This window comes from Chaetodon trifascialis, chromosome 2, assembly GCF_039877785.1.
Source record: "Chaetodon trifascialis isolate fChaTrf1 chromosome 2, fChaTrf1.hap1, whole genome shotgun sequence".
Taxonomy (NCBI): Eukaryota; Metazoa; Chordata; class Actinopteri; order Chaetodontiformes; family Chaetodontidae; genus Chaetodon; species Chaetodon trifascialis.
Window position 1 is genome coordinate 2,590,514 of NC_092057.1, and position 21,188 is coordinate 2,611,701.

At 45.1% G+C, this 21,188-nt stretch overlaps 1 protein-coding gene across 3 annotated transcripts in view; it reads right to left on the reverse strand.

Annotated features, from left to right (window-relative positions):
• Positions 1 to 20,367, reverse strand: part of hapstr1b (HUWE1 associated protein modifying stress responses b) — a 47,629-nt gene extending 27,262 nt beyond the window's left edge. Inside the window, exons 1-4 of one of the 3 annotated variants that reach the window (XR_011602562.1) lie at positions 19,947 to 20,344; positions 18,434 to 18,518; positions 18,009 to 18,280; positions 17,027 to 17,915 (exon numbers count right to left, since the gene is read on the reverse strand). Coding sequence is in view for 2 of the 3 variants with exons in the window: in XM_070973103.1 (XP_070829204.1) it covers positions 17,677 to 17,915; positions 18,009 to 18,284; positions 18,438 to 18,518; positions 19,947 to 20,142 (792 nt within the window). In the remaining variant the exon portion in view is untranslated. Of the gene's footprint in view, positions 1 to 15,815; positions 17,916 to 18,008; positions 18,285 to 18,433; positions 18,519 to 19,946 lie in introns of those variants that run through there. The other 2 variants (XM_070973103.1, XM_070973091.1) reach the window with 2 other exon arrangements.
• Positions 20,368 to 21,188: the final 821 nt, after the last annotated feature.

The following is a 21,188-nucleotide window of genomic DNA, read 5'->3' on the forward strand; positions in this document are numbered from 1 at the left end:
TCCCTTGGTGGAATTTGTTCTTCTGCCTTCCTGGTGGACGTTCAGCTAAGCATTTATAATGTTAACCATGTTCACTTCTTAGTTTATCATGTTAGCATGCTAAATATATAGCCTGACTAATACAGACATTCATTATTTGCTTCGCTGGCAGCCAAAGGTGCATGTGCTAACTTTTTAGCCACGACTTTAGCTCTTCTTCCAGTTCCTCACATTAGCATTTCCTTCTGTCCTTCACTTGGAATATTTCCATTTTCAGTAATAAGGTATGTACAAGGCCAAAGTCAACGTATTCTCTAACACTGACCGTCTGATCTCTTTGAACTGTCTCGAAACATGACTTTAAGGACCTGCCTCCACTGGATGATTCAGGACTCGCCGATCAGCAGGTCATTAAAGAGCTTTGTCACCTTCCTGCTCTTGAACTCACCGGTCTTTCAGCGTGAGCGCTCAAACAAGCAAAACCGTCACTCGGGCCAAAATCAGGACGTACGTTTGCTGTACAGTGTGAGACGTCCTCTGATGAAGCAGCCAGTCAGTGCCAGGCCTAACAGACACCTGACAGCCAATCAGAAACATCATTTAAAGCATAGTTTTTAAAGATAAGACTAAAAAAAAAAAAAAAAAACTTTAATGCCAAATTTTACTTGCAGTACCTTCATTTCTCCCGTTTCTCAGTCTGTGCATATCGTCTGTCTTTCTACATCTGTGCTGTCAGTCACTCTCACGCAATTTTTGCCTCTTATCTTCTCGCTCTATCTTCAATGCTCTTTATGGCCTTGATGTCTAACAATACCCACAATGCAGTGCCCCACAAAGGCTCACTGCCCACGGCAATGGGCAGAGCCAGCTGAACTCTGTAGGCCTCATCTGTGTGTGTGTGTGTGTGTGTGTGTGTGTGTGTGTGTGTCAGGGAGAGTGAGAGGACGCAGTGCTGTCTTCTGACAGTGTATTGCACTTATCAAGAGTTCTTCAACTGCACACACTGTCTCTCTCTCTCTCTCTCTCTCTCTCACACACACACACACACACACACACACACACACACACACACACACAGATCGACATACAGCACACGCAGACAGCCATGCATGAAACATAGTTTGCATTAAATACTTGATGAGGTGTGTGAGGCTGTCAGGCGTCGTTCTGCAGCTTGGTTAGAGTAGTTGTCGCATCCAATGAACAATTTTGTCTTGTGTAACGTCTCCTGAGCCTCGATGTGGGGATTCAGCCCTGAGAAACAAATTCCCAACAATCTGTTTATATGCAGCACTTTACTGTACAAACACACATCACAGCGTGAACACGTACAGTACGAACACACACACAACCCCTAACGCCGGGTGTCCTTTCTTTTGTTCTTTCTTAAACTGGCAATAGACAAGTTTTACTGTAATGAATCATTATGAAGTAAATGTTGATTTCGCAACGTAACGGATGTAGAATAACGACTCCGTATAAGGCCTACGTGGCTATTCAAGTTTGTCTGCCACCGGCTACGACCTCCCTGGAAAATGAAGGCTGACACCTCTTCTATCTGCCTTCATGTCTCCATTAGAGACTAAATGAATGAATGAACTCGTGCTGTTCCTCCTAACGTTTTCTTCTCCTCCAGCCCTCTGCTGCTGTAGTTACTGCGTTATTACTCCAATAACATTATGACAGTTTCCCTTTACCTCTTCAGTGAACGTGCTTCTTTCTTGCCTCTCATTTCCAAACTTGTGTTGATCGTCTCTTCGTGGAAATGTGGAAACAGATGCAGTGTGTCCTGTGTTGTTGCTAGCTGCCGGGCTCTGAGGGAAAAGGAAAGCGATCCAGTTGTCTTTGTGACAGCATGCCAACAATAACACAACTTGGAAACACTGGGGGAGGGTGGGTTGAAAAGTTGTCTGTTTCCACTTCAAGTCGCTTTAAAATTGCTTATTCCACTGCGCCTGACGGTGTCACGCTGTACACTCTGCATCAACATATTCCAGAAAAAGGAGGGCTCGTAACAGAAGTTCAAACCCAGCTTATGTCCTCACCTCCACACAGCTGCCCATTATGGCCTAAAGCGTGGGATTGGCAGTTTCAGAAAGGTCAGACAGGTGTGGGGTAACGAGGTCTCCGAAGCTATTCAATCAGCCAACAAGCAGTTCTGGCAGAGTGCACTGGCCCCTTTAGCCTCTCAGTACCTGCCCAATTACCCTACTTATTCTACTAGTTCAGCTTCCTATAACAGCTGGCCGCTGTAGTTTTTAGGAGGATGAATGCACATTTGGTGCAGCGGGTGGTGATAACGCCAGTAACACGCGTCATCCACTGCAAGGTTTTGCCTACTTTTTGTCATTTCAATCAAATACTTAAGGTGTAGAGGCAGAAAGCAGGCTTCGGCTCCACAGGCAGTACTTGCTCGCCGTGAAAGTCTTTGTTGGTTTTGGCCTTTTCATGGGATTTCTCAGTAAGAAGAATAAAAAATACGCCAGCCTTACCCTTTTAAATATGGAGCTGCTGTTGAAGCTTCCAGCGTGACTTAAGTTTCTGCATTTATTTGATTCATTTGATATGATATAAAACAATGAGGTAATGATAATAATAATCTAATGCATGTTTAAACACATGGATACATTTAAAGGCGACAGAAATAGACACACACACACACACACACACACACACACACACACACACACACACACACACACACACACACACACACACACATACACTCTGTGGGCCTCTAGAGCTGCACCTTCAGGCCAGATTAGTTTGAGTGACTCAGAGGCAACTATCCTGCTGTGTAATTGAACACTATCACTGTACCCTCTCTGTTCATGCACATAAAGACACACACACACACACACACACACACACACACACACACACACACACACACACACATATATATTTATATATATATATACATGCATCGTGGTGACTGCGTTAAATCCTACATTGTGACGACTCTTGGAAGAAAAAGATAAGAAAGTGTGTGAAAGAGAAGTGAAGAGGGAATATTAAAGTGTGAAGAAAACAGGGGAGAGGAGCAAACGAGAGCACGGAGAGATGTAAGACAGAGGAGGTACGAAAGAGAGAATAAAGCAGGGGAGCCTTCTCTTTCCTTAAATACTCCTGCTGAGATGCTGCTCCGCTGATCAAACGGCGAGAGAAAAGAGGTGAGGGGGCGCGCGTAGGAGGAGGAGGAGAGAGGAAGAAAGATATAGAGAGCAGAAGAAAGAGACAGAAGCAGCCGAACAGAGAGAGAATGAAAAGAAGGTAGGAAACAAGGCGGACGGTGAACGGTGCCACCGTCAAATTAGAGCTGTGAGAGGTGTGACGAAGGTTTGACTTCTTCGAGGTAGTAGTGCCCCCTCGTTTCTCCGGCTGTCCACATCCTTTTTTTTTTTAAATCTGTCAGGTTTTATTTCATCACAGGGAAGTCAGTCACATACCTGTAACAGCAGCAGAAACACTGTCATCGGCTGACTGGCTCTCAGCTGACGTCAGTGACAGTGATGACCGCCATCTTAAAGATCTACAGCGAGGGAGACGCCGTTTAAGAGAGATCTGTACCAGCAGAGTGTACTCTCACTGTGTGTGTGTGTGTGTGTGTGTGTGTGTGTGTGTGTGTGTGTGTGTGTTGTTTGCGTGCATATGACTGCTCTTAAAAAAGCCTAATAGTGTCTGTGCCCCAGCAGACTCAGCATCAGCGTCCTTCTGCCTCACATGCATGCACACTGGCCTGAAGTTCAGGCTTTAACTGAAGCTGACAGCTGGACCGCACACTTGTCACACTCTGAAAGCAACATTAGGGGATATCACTGTGAGAACACACACACACACTTTTTAGCATTTTGTCATGAAAGCAGATTTTTGTCAAGACACAACACGACCGAGGAGAGAAAACTTGGAAATGAGACACTGTGCAGCGCAGGTGTAACTGCTTTTTGGTAGCACTTATAAGTCTGCATAACTCATTATCAGTAATAAATTCATGACTCAGCAGGAATTACAGTTTTTTTTTTGCTAATAATGAGTTCACTGTTCGCACAGTTCGCACCACAACAGTCTATGTGGTCTAAACTGTGAATCATTTTTGCTTTGACACAGAAAGTGTTCGCTGACCAGATCTTTTAAAATTCATCGACGCTTTTCTCGCCAACAAAACTCGTCAAATTTAGTTGCAGTTTTGTACACGTTCTTTTCAAAACTTAATCGTCAGTCACATGTTATTGTTTTCATAAGGCCGATCAAGAACGTGAACATGAATGTAACGAATGCTTAAAGGTCCCGTATTGTAGACGGTGCGAGATCCAGATATTGGTTACAAAGCAGGTGTATGTTCTGCATCAATACTGTGAAAGTACCAAAACGCTCAATCCACTGAGAAATGCACACAGCTCACATTCAGACACTGTGCCTTTAAACAAGCCGTGCTGGGCGGTGCCTGCTCAGGCCTGTGAGAGCTGGCCAATCAGAGCAGACTGGGCCTCCAGGAGGGGGGCCTTAAAGAGCCAGGCACCAAAATGGAGCGTTTCAGATAGAGGGTGAATAGAGGTGCTGCACCCAAAACAAAAGCATGGACCTGACAATGAGCACAATATGGGACCTTCTTCTAATTCTTCATATAGTTCTGTGAGTCACGTCATTGTGATCTGCTCTGTAACAGTTTTCTTTCTTTTTTTGATCAAACTTTTGGATTTTAGGAGTGTACACGAGTCTCTCCAAATCATAAATCCCCCAACGATGTTCAGCCACCACCGACGTTAGAGAGGTCCACTTCATACTCGCTCAGCTAAAACAAAACTGTATTTTTCTTATCGTCAGTAAATCCCATGATGTGGAAATCTGTTTCTCTATACTTTATAGCTTCCCGTCCCTCTCTGTGGCTCTCAGACCCACTCATATGTGTTTTGACTGAGGATGGAAGTGTGTAAAAACAGGTCACAAAGATAGGTCATTAAAAAAATGGAAAAAAAAAAGGCTGAATGATTTCCTGCAGCAGATGGCCACTGTGGTTTCTAGCAAATGCTACTCAAACAGGACTAAGTTGTGCATTTGTCTGGAACTATTTTCATCTGTGGATTAAGACACATTTGGTGCTCTGGTATTTGAATAAGTTATATCAGACTGAAGCTGCACAGACAGAAATAAAAATAAAACAGATCATTTTCTGTCGTGTTCTTTAAGTGCAAAACCAAATGCCACAAAATTAAATCAGAAAGCAAAATGGTGCATTTCCACAGTGATTTTAAAAAAGCCCAAATTACGAATTATTCTTACCCTTGATTACTCCAGTCTTTTGGGTCCATTATGATTGTTATCATTATTATTATTATTATTTAGTACTAAAACAATTAAAAATTTGATTTATCAAGAAAAATGCCAAACATTCTGTGGTTCCAGTCTCTGTTAAGTTGGGCTTTGCTGTTTTTTTCTTTTTATCATGCTGTAAATTGAATATTTTGGTGGTTTTGGATAAAACAAGCAATCTGAAGACTGTTGGGACTCTTGGGAATATTAGACTCTTGGAAATTGTGACCATTTTTCTGTAAATTCTTACATTTTATAGACGACCAAAAACAGATTTATCAATTATGAAAATAGTTAATTGCAGCCGTATTAATATTTAATTGCCATTTATACATAATTAAATCTCTGGACATCTTTGAAACAACTGTGGATGCAGAGAGTAGTTTGACAGAAGAAGACTGTCGAGGAGTTGGAGAGGAAGATCTGTGGCCTGTGAGCAAAACATCATCTTTTCCAAACTCGAACCAAGTGGTTTTCATGCCTTAAGTCAGACTTAAACAAGACTGAAGTTACGAATATGATGACTTAAAACTCCACAGAATGAGTGACTTATGTCCTCACTGACTTGAGGCACCATGAGGTAATGATGAGGACTCATTATTGACCCAATAGGCTAATTAACGTATCAGTTACAGATGTTAGTCAATGACCTTAGGTTCGATTTTTATGTGCCAAGTAAGTTAACATATTACACTCCTTAATTAGCATGGACCCTCATGAGTTCATGTGTCATGCATTTATTCATGCATTAATTCAAGCTGAGTCTTGCACTTATTACTGCATGAATTCCAGATAAGTCACGTACACTTATATTAAAGAGGTACATTATTTTATGGATCACTTTCATCAGAGCATGAAAGTCAAGGAGCAGATGTCCTTTTTCAATGGTCTGTCTATGAAAGCAGGACGAGCTCTGAGGTCAGAAACATTAGCTACAGTGTAAATCAAGAGATTATCACTATAATGCTGCATTGTGATCCTCACTCATGTATTCTGAATTCATAATTCAAGCTGCAGTGCAGCATAAAAGCCTTTGTTTAACCATTTGAGACAAACCCCGCTGAGTAATTAAAGGTGGACTCCCACCAACAACAGACGGAGCACAGGTCCAGACATTGTTTTAGAGCTAATCTTGAAGCTTTTCAGCTGAGAAATTACTGTGTCTATGCAAGTATTTTACATACAGTACATACAAAGTCCTTTAATATGTGTAAACAGTTGGAAAAATAGAATAAAATTGTGAATTATTGCAAATCTGACAAGTCTGACTTAGCCGGGTAGATAAGTGAGAGTAAGATAATTGAGAAAACCTCATTATGCTGCTGTAAAATGAATTTTCCATGCATCCGCCCACCCACTTCCTAGACATTTATCCTGGTCAGAGCAGACAACATGACTTCCTCTGATCAACCTCCCCTGGAAGCTTCCTCCAACTTCTTGCAGAGGTTGAGCTTCGACTTGATGCCCGGAGGATGAACACTGCCGTCTTCCTCTGAGGGTAAAGGGACTGAAGGCTCATGGCAGTGACCCTGACACCTCGTACTCCTGCAGCACGCCTGACAGGACACCTCAGGCAAAACAGGGATAAGCCGTTTCCAAATCCTCAAAACACATTTACACATGATCAAATTCCCTGAACTCCTCTGGTATCTCTGTGAGGAAAAGCTGCTGGTCCACTGCTCCGTGGTCCGAGCAGGTTCTGCCTTGTTCCTGCTGAGTCTGAAGATCAACAGTTGAGTGTAGTCTTCTGCCCAGGCTTTCCCAGGGAGGCTGAAGGTTAACGTGTACCGCAAAAGACTGTTTGGACAGTCTGGAAGAGATAAGAAGCTGCTCAGATGTTTGGACAGGAGGGTCTGCGTCACCCAAGTCTTGAAACTAACACCACAATCTGACAGTCACGGTTGCTTCCTGCAGTGATTATTTAGGGCTCTATTCAAATAGTCTCTTTTGCTTAGGAAGCTTCTCGCCTGAGTGAAATGACCCATCTGAGTGGCAGCCATGACAGCTGGTCGAATCCTCTAAATGCTGAGGAAAGGTGCTTCAGTGCTTCCTTCCTTATCTCTGTTAGCACAGGGTACACTGGTCCATCCTTTAGGAAAGGAAAGATGATAATGCCGTCCCACAGTTCCTTGTGGCAACAACATTTAAAGTAAGTCGGATTCTCGTAGCACCGTGGTTGTCTTTTCCTTCTCCTTCACACCTCTCCTTGAGGAAAAGGTGTTTAGGAAAAGACATAGGATTGGATACTAGGATACTTTGGCCAACAAGCCCAGGTGTACACAGGCGTAAAAATAGGGTTCACAGTGCTTCACAAAGTCATTTCTCCACACTGCTCACGTATTACTGCCCTCCACGGAGCTGAACGACTGCCTCTTCAATCAGCTGATGGTTCTCATATTCGAGGTTTAGCACAGAAGGCTGCTGATCTAAACAAAAATAAAAAAAGAAGTTGTGTACAGCTTCCCATGTGGTGGATGACTTGTTGTACCTGTTGTATGCTGCATCAGCCTTCACAGTGTGAAGCCTAAATAGCTGTACTGCAGTCCCCTCTTTGAAAACGAGGACCACCATCCAGCTCAGGCATAGCGAAGGAAATGTTCCTGAAATCCACTCAACGCTCAGGAAACTGTAGTCATTCCTTCTGTCCACACTCGCACAAAAACTGATTGCAGCCTAGTGTGACTAATACGTGAGATGAGGGACAAAATCCGCCATCCTCATTCTCTGCAGAAATGCACTGTGAACTTCAGCATCATGGATATCTTCTAACGCTGCAGTCTTTTTCGCACAGATTTCACTCATTGTGTTTCCACCCTCCCGTCACAGCGAGGGAACGATGTCAGGGGAGAGCCTCATGTTAGCTTTGGCTAAACCTCACAACGTATTTTCACACAGAATAGACAGAGAATATCTCTTATAGTGCAGTCACAGTCGCTTCACAGCCATCAAGGAGAGGATGAGTGATTACAGTGACCAGAAACTCTTCATATAGGCATGCGAGGCTTGTTTTAAGATAGCCTTGAAAAATTCATAACTCATCCTTTAAGCACAACAGCATGTCAGGATAAATCTCATCCTCCCCCGCACCCTCCACTTACCACAGGTGTAATCTTATATGGAGGAAAGGAGACTTGTCATCCCCAATATTTCATATAAATCATTTATCCCCCTCAATTAACTCTATAGAGTGTCCATGACAATCTCACCTATCCTCAAACGTATGAGAGGAAGAGGAGCAGACAGAGACCCTGCAGCCACGTTATGGTCGTTCACGCTGCTGCAGACCAGGAAGTTCATTAGAGACACACTTTGACATGTTGATACTATAATAATACCTGTAAGGTGATCAAGATAGCTAACATTTAGCTAACACTTTGGCAGCTGCTGTTGGTTGTTATCCATAAATATGCTGTAACTTAGATGCTAAAGATAACAAACAATAGCAAACATCACTTTCAGGGTGCTGGCTAATTTAAACCTGCAATAAAATAATGGACGCACGGGGAGACAGTTAGCCTCTGTCCAAAGTAAAAATATCTGCTAACACCAAGATCCTTAACGAATTATCGCAACGTGCTGCATCGCGCTTGATTAACCTGCGCAAAGCAGAGCCATTATGATAGTTGTTGAGCTCTTCCACAAATCGTCACAGAATAAACGTTTTGTCTCCTCATAAATCGAGGACATTTACTTTTTCATCCAAAAGGACATTTTCTCCCAGATGTCCACTGCTGTGTTGGTCAGAGTTACAGCTAACATCCCCCTCTCTTTCTCAGTTCACTGTTCGGGTCAGTATGTCATGTTAAGTGCCAGACACAGAGTGTATGCACTATATTACGCACATGAATAGTATCCCATTAAGAGCACAGGGCTCTACCGGTGAAGGATATAATTGTAGTGGCTCGAGCAGTTCCCAGCAGATCTTTCCTCTGAAGCTGAAATGAAAATTATGCCCTTTCCACTAACAAGCTTTCTTACTGACCTCCACTGAGGAAATGGACCCTTTTCAATCTTCAAGTTATGCCTCCCAAATTAGATGTGTGGCAGGTTTAGGACTTCCTGAGAATTATCCTCCCACCTTCAGACAGTAATCTCACGCTGCGTCCCTGCACCTGCTGGGCACAGCCAGGTTACAGATCTGCCTCCTCATCCTGAGTCACCAGAAGGATTTGAGGGATTTTTAGTGCTTCTCTGATGCTGTAAGATCCTCCTGCACTGGACCCCTTCAGCTCGAACCATTCTGCTGAATTCTCTTCATCTCAAATGGGCTTAAAGGACCTCTGTTCTCAGCTGGGCAGCCTCACTCAACGCTCATGTCAACCAGCGGGTTCTTGGGTTGCTGCTGGGATTTTTTTTTTTTTTTTTTTGGCCACTTGGGGACAGCAAAGCAAGCCAAAAACACAACGCTGACAAATTAACACATTAGAAAGTAGTGTTGACGGACAAGAGAGCAAAATCCTGCGAAAGCAGAGCAGCATTCAGGTGCTTGAGTCAAAGAGCTTGTTGGATGGTTAAACAGTGCCTGAAACCCTCCTCCTGCACACCTTCCTGACATCTGAATAGGAGGGCGCCCTCGCTTTTGACAGTCTGACAAGCTCACCCACTTCATGCAGAGATTGTTTGTATAAATACTGCAACTCTGAGGAAAGCTTGTCGGCCTTGAGCTGCGGCTGCTAAGAACAGTTAAACACTTCAGCCTTCATGATGCCGATGTGGTCGAACAGCACAATAAAACGATTAGCTTGGAGTCATGTTTCTGGCCACCTGATGAAAGTCCACTGCTCAGTCCAGTATTTCTACTGGCTCTGTTTTGGTCTCCACCAGCTCATGAGGGATATAGTTGGCTCTTCAGCAGCTAAATATTCCACAGCGTTCACCAGTTAGTCTTTAATTTTGTGTGTTGTTGATGTACATTGGGTTTTTAGAGATGCTGGAAATGAGGATGATGAGGCTTTGTCGGGCTGAAGGGAAGGCGCAGTTGGATGATAAAGGAACCCCTCTCACATTGCGCATGGCAGCTTTAAAGATTTCTAATATTATCAACGACATGGTTGTTTTTAATTAGCTGATTAATCGTTTCATCTGCAAAAGGTACAACAGAAAAGTGCCAATTATTAGTTCTTATTAGACGTCTTGTTTGACCAACAGTTAAAAACCTCGAGGATATTAAATTCACAGTGATCGAGAACGACATGTCCTGGCGGTCTAGGGTTGGGGCGCCGACCGTTAGGCAGAACGCCTACAGGTCCTCAGCTCTCTCCTCCCACATCTCTTGTCATCTCTCTACTGCTGGCCATCCAGTACTGGCCAGAAATGCCCCCTGCCAAAAACGATTAAAAGAAGACAATGATATAAAACTGAGAGAAGCAGCAAATCCTCACATTTGATAAGCTTAAAAAAGGAAAATCTTTGAGGTTTAATCTCATTTTTACCTCACAAGCTAAGAAAAAAATGTGCAGCTATGAGTCCATGAAGAAGTTAGATTACTCCAACAGTTAGTCCAGTGTTGAAATTTTGTCCATTTTCTTTGATGGAGTCATAGTTTCAGCACTAAAAACAAGCACTCACCAACAACTGGCCTCATCTCCTGAGCTTCACGTCCTTGACCTCCCACTGAAAAGCACAACAAGGTGACGGTTAAAAACCGCTGGGCTGAAAACAACACTTTCTGTTCTGCGAGCTCACTTTTTCCCGTTAATAGTGGAGAGAGTCCAGCGAGGGCCTGCGTCTGAGCGATCGACCCGCAGAGGCACTGTGCCGGTCGGCCACTGTGGAAGTCTAATGGCTCGCAAAGTCACAGCAGGTAAAGCCTGCTGAAAAATTTAAAATGCACCAAAACGAAATATCACTTCAAGCACAGAATATTGGAAAAATGGAGCGGTGCTGAAGAGAGGGCAAGTGGGACTGTGAGTGTGTGTGAGGGCAAGTGTGTAGGTGTGTGTGAGTGAGTGAACACATAGAGGAGCTGATCCTATCAGACTCTTGTCAGGTCCTGTTGGCTTTTTCTATATAAACCTGTGAGCAAGGAGACTTGTACTGCACTTACACTTTTTTACCTCCCCTTCCTGTCTGTACTGTATGTCTCTCACTCACACTCACACGCACACACACACACACACACACACACACACACACACACACACACACACACACTCTGTGTCAGTCTCTTCCTGTTTTCTTCTGTCTTTCTACATTTTCCCCTTTTCTCACATCATTAGTCTCTCCATGTCTCTCCTTGCTCTCTCCCAGGAGCTCACTGAGGATTTAGGCCTCCTCTCCTCCTAGACTCACCTACATCCTTTCATCCTGTTCCCTCCTCTCATCCTCCTCCTCCTCACTCCCCTCTCCCTCCTTTTCTTCTCTCTTCTCTCTCTCCCCCCCCCCCCCCCCCTTGCTTAACCTGCTTCCTGAGCCCAAAAAATAAACCCACACACACAAGCAAACACTCACACACACATTACACACTGTGCACACGCATACAGAATCAAGCCCAAACCCATCTGCAGCCAGCAGCACAACATCTAATCCTTATGCTTGGGGGGGAGGCGAGGGGGGGACCTTGCAATCATTCCTGCTCTCTTTCTGCCCCACCGTTCATTTTCCTCTCTCCTCTCGTCCTCAGATATGTTCTCCATCCTTTAGAGCTCACCGATCATCCCACTGGTAGTTGTTGCTTGTGAGGATGCGCTGCGACTGTTTCATCTTTTTGGACCTCTCCGTCCGGTGGTTGTCGTTCACGTACCACGAGGACGCACGCCGGCCGATGGTCAGACCACAGAGGCCAGTTTCACTCATCGGCAGGGAAAAGGCTCGCGTGGTATTTGGTTGGGATGAAAACTTGATGCCTTTACGCTCTTGCATGGCACATGACTGAAAGCCACTGGTCTTGAAGCGATGGCGCCTGCTAATGCTGCTGTCCTGCTGCGCTGGACGCTGCTGCCACCCTGTGGTCACCCTTCTGAACCGCAGCCCCTCTCCTGTAATGACCATTTGATTTCTAGAGGAGTTGCTTCACGACCCCCCCTCACACAAACACACACACCACCATCACCACCACCTCTACCTCCCCTCTCCATCCACCCCCCCACCACCACAGCCCCTCCTCTCTGGGTTGGATAAATATTGCTGGAAGATATATAACGTGTTGCTATGGTGATCAGCTCGTGGGTTTTTTTCATGGCATTTGTGGAAGACAGGGACATGCTGGTGTGCAGGGAGCTCTGAAGATCTGGTGTGTGTGTGTGTGTGTGTGTGTGTGTGTGCAAGCATGTTTATGTTAGAGAGAAAAGGAGGGAAGGGGGGGGCTCCTTTTGAAGAGGAGGAGCATTCACAAAAACATAGCAGACCCAAAAATAGGAGACAATCTCTCAGACCTTGTGTTTTCATGCGCGCCACGCACTGCTCACCTACCGTAGCCTGTGTGCACAAAACTAAGAGCTCTGACTAGCAGCCGTCTCTGGGGAGTGTTTAACCTCTCTTCCTCCTCCTCTCCCCCTTCCCGTCTCCTCCACCACCTCTCCACCTCCCTGCTCTCCGGCTGCTCCGTCTCTCCGGGGACACATTCTCAATCTGCCTGATTGGCTTCTGTTTATGTGCATGTGCTAATGTGTTAATGTGTTTGTGTGTGTGTGAGTGTATACGCATGCTGTCCTCTATCAATTAGTGCAACCTGGTGCAGCAATTACCATCACCCATTGTGTTAACGGCGTGTACGCCGGCGCGCACCCGCGCATGCACACGAGGGATAACTAGTGCATCATTGATCGCCAGCTGTCTGCCATTGAACACTCCCTAATGGTCAAGCCCACACAGGCACACGATTGCTATGACGGAACGGACGTTTGTATGTGTGTGTGTGTGTGTGTGTGTGTATAATGGTTCACAGAACACACCACCAGCTCTCTCTTTCAGACCAGACGGTGTCTTAGGAGACACCTATATGTGTGTGTTTATGAGTATGTGTGTGTGAGCTGATACCAGCGCAGCCCAGATGGCCATCTTCGAGGGGTTTTCTGGAACATTCAGACACTTGTTGCTTCTCGTCATGTCTCTCTCTCTCTCTCTCTCTCTCTCTCTCCCCCTCACACACACACACACACACACACACACACACACACACACACACACACACACACACGCACAGTGCTTCTTTTGAAGTGTGAAACAGCTTGCGGTCAGCTCTGCTCCTCTTCCATGGTTCCATCAAATAGCAGCCTTTAGAGCCTTCAGATACATGATGAAACGAAAACAACCGTGCAGCGTTAGAAGAGGGGAGAAACAACAGATATTCTCGCTGGATGTGGTGGAGAGACAGCGCGGTTCTTCATCTTGCGGTGATGGACTGGCAGAGTCAGGAGATCAAACGGTGGCGTTCACTTTGGGGAGCCCAAAAAGTTCACCAAAAAGTGCTGTGGCACTGCTAGCTTTCCTCTCGCACATCAAAGCCTGTGGCGCCTCCTTTACGACTGTCTGTGTGTGTGCTGGTTCTGTGGCGGTGATTTAGTGAAGATAGACAGCGGTGCTTAGCTGTGGCGTGTGTGTGTATGTGTGTGTGTGTGTGTGTGCTGGAGCTGAGGTCAAACCCACCGACGGATCAGAGACTACCTGCAAAGACGTTTTCTGTACGAGAGGAAACATCATTTCTGGCTTACTTTAGGGGCTGTATGGAAGTTAATTGGGGGCGAGGAGGGGTCAGAAAAGTGAAGGGGTATTGTTATTTTTCTTTTAGTTGAAGGGAGGGTAGAATTTTCAGTCCAATTATCAGCTTCTACGGTGGCTGTATTATTTGCTCTAACCAGCAAATGATAGTAAAACAAGTGCACATTCATTTGAGAGATCCTGAGGAGTCTTGGTCACCCCCCCGTCCCACCCCAGTAATGTTTGTACAGTCTCTGGTCGCTCAGAAAACTGCTTTACATCAAAGACCATAAAACTAGAAAGCACTTAGATGGCATATACATCTACCAAGATTGCACAATGCTCTAAATTTGTTATTTCAAGGCTGGAAAAAAAACTTACCAGGATCCAGATCTAAGTACACATAATGAGACACAATTCCCAAATCAAAGGATGGATTTTGCTACATAATGGCCAGTGAAGACGATCGTATTGCCATTGTTCATCATAAATGTGAAACACCATCAGCTGTGAGTGGAGACGAGCGTGCATCCTCTAAATTTGGACATAGGGGACAGGCAAACAGGAATTACAGGGAGATGTTATGTGATCTGAGAAAACAAATGAATAACTTCTTACGGAACGATCCTGTGGGCTTCATGTACCAAACTTGGTAAAGACTGGATGAAATTTGTAGGAGTGGTTAAAAAAAGACAAGTGTGAGAATGTGTGTGTAGGTGGAAATGGTTGTGGCCTATTTGGACAGATAGCTGTGGAAACAGAAAAGTCATTTTGCTTCAAGGCCTTGCAGTTAGATGGATTTAGTGCTAAACTTATGCAAAAATAATAAGCCCCTCCTGGGCTCATGATCTTGATTTCATGCAAATTATATTGAAGTCTGTAAAGCACTTCCTGACACATCCCTCTAACAGACGCATAAACAGGGCTGAAAACACAACCTTCTTGGCAAAGGTCGTAAGCTTTCAGAGGTGTCTGATACCCGTGCTGGTCCAGGTCTGTCCTAATCACATTAATTGTTGAGTGTTAAAAGATGTCTCTGCCTTGGTGAAGTGCATAACTACCTCTAATTACTCATTGGCGTGACTACAACTGCACATTAATGCACTGACTCACCTCAAACGACTCCTGAAATGCTACAATTTGAATAATTTTGTGATTATGAGCCGTGTGTGTCCGATCGTCCCTTCCTTGTCTGCTGGTCCTCGTTGACCCTCTGGTATTTTGTTTCATCCTTGAGATTAAACAAGCTTCCCCTTGTGTGAATAATGTTTTAAATGATCGCTTTGGAGGCATAACTCCAGATAGATGAATGGAAAGCTAATTGTTTAAATGGCACGGCGCGGATCAAAGTGTTGCCGGCTTGTTCAGCGTTTTGGCATCCATCACTTAATGAGGCATTTCAGGTCCATGTCAGTGTGTTTAGCAGCACAAGCGTCTTTTGAGACAAGAGAAAGTAGTCTGTGTCGCCCTCTTGTGTTGGCAAAGGTGAACTGTGAAATGGTCTCAGAATTTCTCAGTAGGTTGACAGCCTGCTTTTGCAGAACTCGGCTGTACAGCAGTTACAGTATGAGATACACAACCACTGCAGTCTTTCAGTAGATCCTTTATTCTTTGGCCCTCTACAGCTGACGTCAGGGTATCTGAATATCAAGCTCTTTGAAAAGAAAGAGGGATGATTAAGTGTCTCAGAACAAAGCATTTGTTAACGGAGCAGGATGAAACTCAGGTTTTTCCACTTCATTGCACTCTTTATCCTTCCTTTCTTGAGACCGGCCTGAGGTGATTCCTAAAAATATCACTTCTGGGAGCAAAGATTATCCTGCACTGAAGTAAGACCGCCAATAAAACGCCCAATCAAACTGGGAGAAAACTCCAAGACAACTTAGATAAACGCTTGTATTTTCTTTAATGTCAGAATTGTACAAGGACATCCCGATGGATTTGCACTTCTTTTTACAATATGTACCACATATAACAGCACCTACATGTTATTTACACACTTTACACAGGATTGTATCACAAAGCAGTGTGTGGAATTAGCAAAACACGTTTCCCAAGCCTCGCTGAACTGTCCAGCCCGACAGTCCATGAGCTGGCTAAACTGAAAATATCACAACCCCCAACAAGTTCACAGACAAAATGAAGACAATTCACGGCTTTATGCTCGTCTCAATAGACCAAATGTCACCGTTAGGTTCGAAACACTGTTTCTACAAAGTGAAAAGGGAAGAACCTGCACTCAGTCAAAAGCTGAAAGAGAAACAGAGTGCATTCAGATTGTGTGTAAGCCTGAAAATACCTATGGGTAACACTGTGAGTAGAAAACCGCAGGAGAAGGGTTTTCTTTCTTGCTTTCTCATCTCTTACAACCCCACGCCTCAAAGTGTCAGCTAACTCAGACAGTGATGGCAGTCACCATCATCTGTGCACATCATGGGCTGCATATGAAGATGGACAACATGACTGCCCCCGAGAGGTGAAGCCAAAACATCAACCACCCCCTGGTGTCTGGTTGCAGTGCAGGTCACAAACCCTGCCCCCTGCCTGGGAAATGGACCAAACTTAAAAAAAAAAATAAAAAAAAATAAAAGTACCCGCAAAATAAAATTTTCCAAACATGGTTCCTCTCATTTTAAGCAGTCCTGATCACATTGATGTATGTCCAAGTTTAGTTTTAATTTAACATGCTATAAAAAGGCGTGCCACATCTTGATTGACAGCTAAACCTAACCAATGAGTGAGCTGGGCAGGTGTATGAACAAATCCTTAATGCTGCTCCATATCCTGATGACTACTTCTCAGATTCTGCCTCCAGATGACCTCACCAGTGCAAGACGGCTGCACCTATATCAATGATGCTTTGGCTTCATCTTTGTACAGTGGAGAAGTGTTGTCCATGCGTATTTACAGTCTATGGTGCACACTGACTCAACTGCTTTGTGATAAAATCCTGGTTTGAGCTGCAAAGAGCAACTAAAGAAAAAAAAAAAGACGAATTGAAGTAAAACAGGGAATAACTTGTTCAAGTGGGTGGTGGATTTGCCAGAACCCTGCATCCACAAACACACACAAACACACACAAACACTCCCCCTCTCTCACACACACGCGCACACAGAGTTGCACAACATCCAGAGATACTGTAGCAGCTTTCTCAAAGGCAAAGACAAGTACAACACAGTAAGTGGCAGTTCTGCTGTCGGATACACAAACACACAGAGCAGCAGCAGAATGACACACACGCTGAGAAGCGTTTGGAGTCCGGGTTTCAGTTCAGTCTGGTTTGGCCAGCACTCCGCAGAGGAGGAAGTGCACGAGAATGAGGGGAAGAGAGCTGCAAACGGTAAGCAACAGCCCGGTTCATCTGATTATCGGATGTGAAGCGCGAAGGGGCCCGGCCAAATAGACCCTGTCTAAACGCAACATTCTGCAATTTCAGGACTTCAAGTGCGACGTGTGCTCGCTTAGGTATCAGATCTACTGAGAGTAACCAAACAAAGGAGGGAAAATGTTTTCTGAAAAACAACAGAAGACTACTATGGAGAGGATGCATGAGACAACAGAGGGGGGAAAGAAAAAGAAAGGGGAGAAGTATGTTGGGTTGGTCACAGTCGACTTCCTTTATTTGTAGCATTGCAACTAAGATGAAAAGGAGGAGGATATCAACGGTCGGCCAAGGCATCAGTCCTCATCAGCTGTCCAGTCGGCCACCAAGGAGAGGACAGAGGAGGGATTAGTGGTGTAGGAAAAGTTCAGAGCATCCTGTTACGTTTATGAGTAGGTGAGTCTGTGATGACGTCACTACAAGGGGCAGGGCCTCGTTTACGATTGGCTGTGGAATCCAAATGGAGCGCCATCTCCTCGGCGATGAAGGTGTTGAGGTCCACATCGTGAAGGCCATTCCTACGACGACTGAGGGGCTGGGCAGGGTGAGTTGGGGAACCAGGAGGACCAGAACGCACAGAAATGCTCGCCATGGCACCGCTAAGGCCTGAAGAGGAAAGAAGCAAAAAGATGAAGCCGTGGCAAACAGCAGTAATACTAGCGTCTTACTCTAAAACTACGACAGCTGGCTCTGACCTACCGTGCAGTGCTATGGCCTCTCTGAAAGGCTGTAGGTCGGTCTCCACAGAGCTTCCCGTTTCTGAAGGTGAGGGTCTGCTTGCAGACACCATGGCAACTCTGGGTGGGGCGCGGGCTGTCCGTGGAGGTGGAACCTTGCCGCACAGGAAGCTGATGAGGTCCTCCCGCCTGATCGTTCTTCTGCGTTTCTTTACCCATGCAATCACATCCTTATTCCTGCGCTGGTAGCCTAAGTGGATGCCCAGGTCGTAGCTCCGTTGGCGGGCCTCCATACTCTCTGATGACACAAAAGGACAAATGTTTTTAGTAAACCTGGACATGACAACCACAGTTCATCTGCACCCACCTCATTTACATACAGTCATACTGAACACAAGCAAAACAGATGGGACCATGAGATGGGTAATAGTCAAAGCTACTTATTACTTGCCTTTATACAGGTTAGTGACAGCTGTGGCTGCATTCTGGAAGGGCACCCAGAGAGAGAGGCCCTGCTGCTGACACACTCGATCTGTAAATGAAAGACGTTAACCAGATGGTGACGATAACTTTACAGTGATACTGTTACTGCATGAACTCCATATGTATACATGGAGAAAACAAGAGCTGCTGGGTGGCGTTATCACAGGCGTGTATCTTCAAACTTGAGAGCAAAGTGAATACCAATGAAGTGTATTCACAAAGCACAGAGATGTGAAGGGAAAAAAAACACTTAACTCCAGCTAAGATGCCCAGTACAAAGGTTCAGGGCCGGCGCAGTGCTCTGCTACCAATCATCCTCTCAGTTCAATTAGACCACAAATCCTTACATCTAAGCTGCAGGGGCTGTCCATATGGTTTCCTCTACAAATGACTCACTGGCCTGAAATGCTATGAAGATGCAGCTGTGTTTCAGTCTGAACATGCAGTGGTGTGAACTAAAGGAGGGACAGTGACTGCATTTGACTGGTAGCTGCAAAATAATCCGTCTTTAAGTTAACAGGAGTCTGTCTGGCCCACTGATCAGAGCTAACCACCGTGATGTCACCATTTAAAACAGTCTAAAACGGGGTCGTATTCATTTCCTGTTTCAGTGTGTGCTAATAGCAGAAGCTGACAAAGTTAAATGCAAGCAACGCAGTGTCAGAGTAATGTTCAAAACACACAGCAGAGCAGAACCAGACTTGAAGACCATTAACTTTTACATATCCTTTCGCCATTTTGTTCTGGGTATTCACAAGAAACGTAGTCACCAACAAAAGTTCCTTGGTTCATGTGTTGGAATAAAACGTGTTTGTGCCGTTACTCGGTAAAAGCCACCACACTTCTGCGACAATTAGCTTTCACGGCGTTTGACCGTCAATAAACGAATTGTTTTCAGTCGGCAAACTCCTCCCTGTGTATCGCCATTTTGACGAGCTGGGTAACTGTTAACGGGTGGACAAAAACATTTCAGTGTGAGCCATGTTGTGTCCTAATCTGCTGGTAAAAGTAAAAACACACGCCCCTATGTTAGCCGGTGTTCTGGGAGCTATTTGGCTCGGCCACTTATCAGTCGGTTTAGCCCTGGAGGACTTTTGACAACTCAGGCCACTGTGAGGCAGATTGAGCCCCGCTGTCCCACATTCTGACGCTGAGACCGGCTGTTAGCCGCTGATCGCATTAGCTTCCACCGGCTAGCAACCAAAAAGGGTCACGAAATCGAGACTCGCAGAATAATCGATTTCATGAACAATGCTAATATTAAATATGTTAGTGTCACCCAACACAGCCATGAAACAAACACCGGTAACAATGCTGTGGTGTAACAGCTGCGAATGGCTAACACCGTTAGCCTAGCTAGTGCCCTTTGTGTCTCTCTCCGCCCAGCGTTAGCGTTAGCTAGCAGGGTTAGCTTTCATTGGCGTCAACTTGGACAGTTAGCTAGCTTAACTTCAACTTCGATATCTTTGGTACACACCTTTGTAGAGCTGTGCTACGGCGGTAGCAGAGTTCTGGAAGAGATGCCACAGTTTCTGTTGGCTTTGTTCCGTCTCCTCCTCGCTTGGATCACCCTGTTCGGCCTCTGCTAAGCACTGCCGTTCCCACTTGGAGAACCAGTGTTCGGGGCCGTGCTCTTGGATCTCCGCTTCACCCTCCTCCTTCCGCTCCTCCATAGCTAACGTTAGGCGTTAGCTAGTAGCCTATAAACTAGACTTCGTGTGAAATGCTGGATTGTTTGGTTTCCGGAAGGACTTATCTGTCTTTCTTCTGTACTCGGTGTGATGAACACGTTACACGACCCTTACGAGCTAAAGAAAATAAAAAAACAATTCCCGTTAGAGTCGCATTGTGAACATTTTAAATTCCACCCACACGCCCAGCGTACAACACACCACACTGAAGAACGCGATGACAACACCTAAGAATTTCTGGAATTAACCACGCCCATTTCTCGCAAAACTCTATAGTGATTGGCTACAGCGATTTTCTAGGCGGTTCTCGTGGCCGAACACGAAGCCTGATTGGACAATGGCACAACAGAGAAAAAGGTCAGAGAAAAACAACGTTGATCCAGCCCAGGAGAGTCTTCACAAGTCGTACAGCATTCTGTACGGCAGGGGGCAGCCGCACCATGGAAAGATGGACCACTACAAAATGTGGTCTTCACTACATTCTTTTTGTACTTGTGACCTGAGGTTGTTTTCATTATTATTATCCAATTTACCTAAAATTAGCTGACATAATCACCTTAAATTTATATCTCCCTGTATTTGTGTGGGTCAAGTTCCCTGTGAGTGTGTTTGTTTTCACGCTGTAACCCATCAAGGCATGACATTTTTTTGCTCCAGCTCCCCATCACCCTGTATACAGATCAACACTTTTCTGAACTTCTGTGTAAACATTGCCATCTGTTATCATGAACTATTATTTATCATTACATAACTTGTGGTGCCTCTTGGATGCAGTTAGTGCTGCGGTGAGGCTTTAGAGGAAGGGCTAATGTCACTATCTTTGCAAGAACAGCCACAGTTCTGTGTGCTAAGGATTGAGGGAGTCCAAAGATCATTTGCCTTAATCGCAGAAACTTACTGATTACCTGTTGTCTCACCTGTCTCCCTGTCAGACTGCACATGCCTCTGTATCAGACTGTGTTTCTCTCTCTCTCTCTCTCTCTCTGCGATCCCCACTGTCGAACTCGCTTTCTCTCACTCTCTGCTGG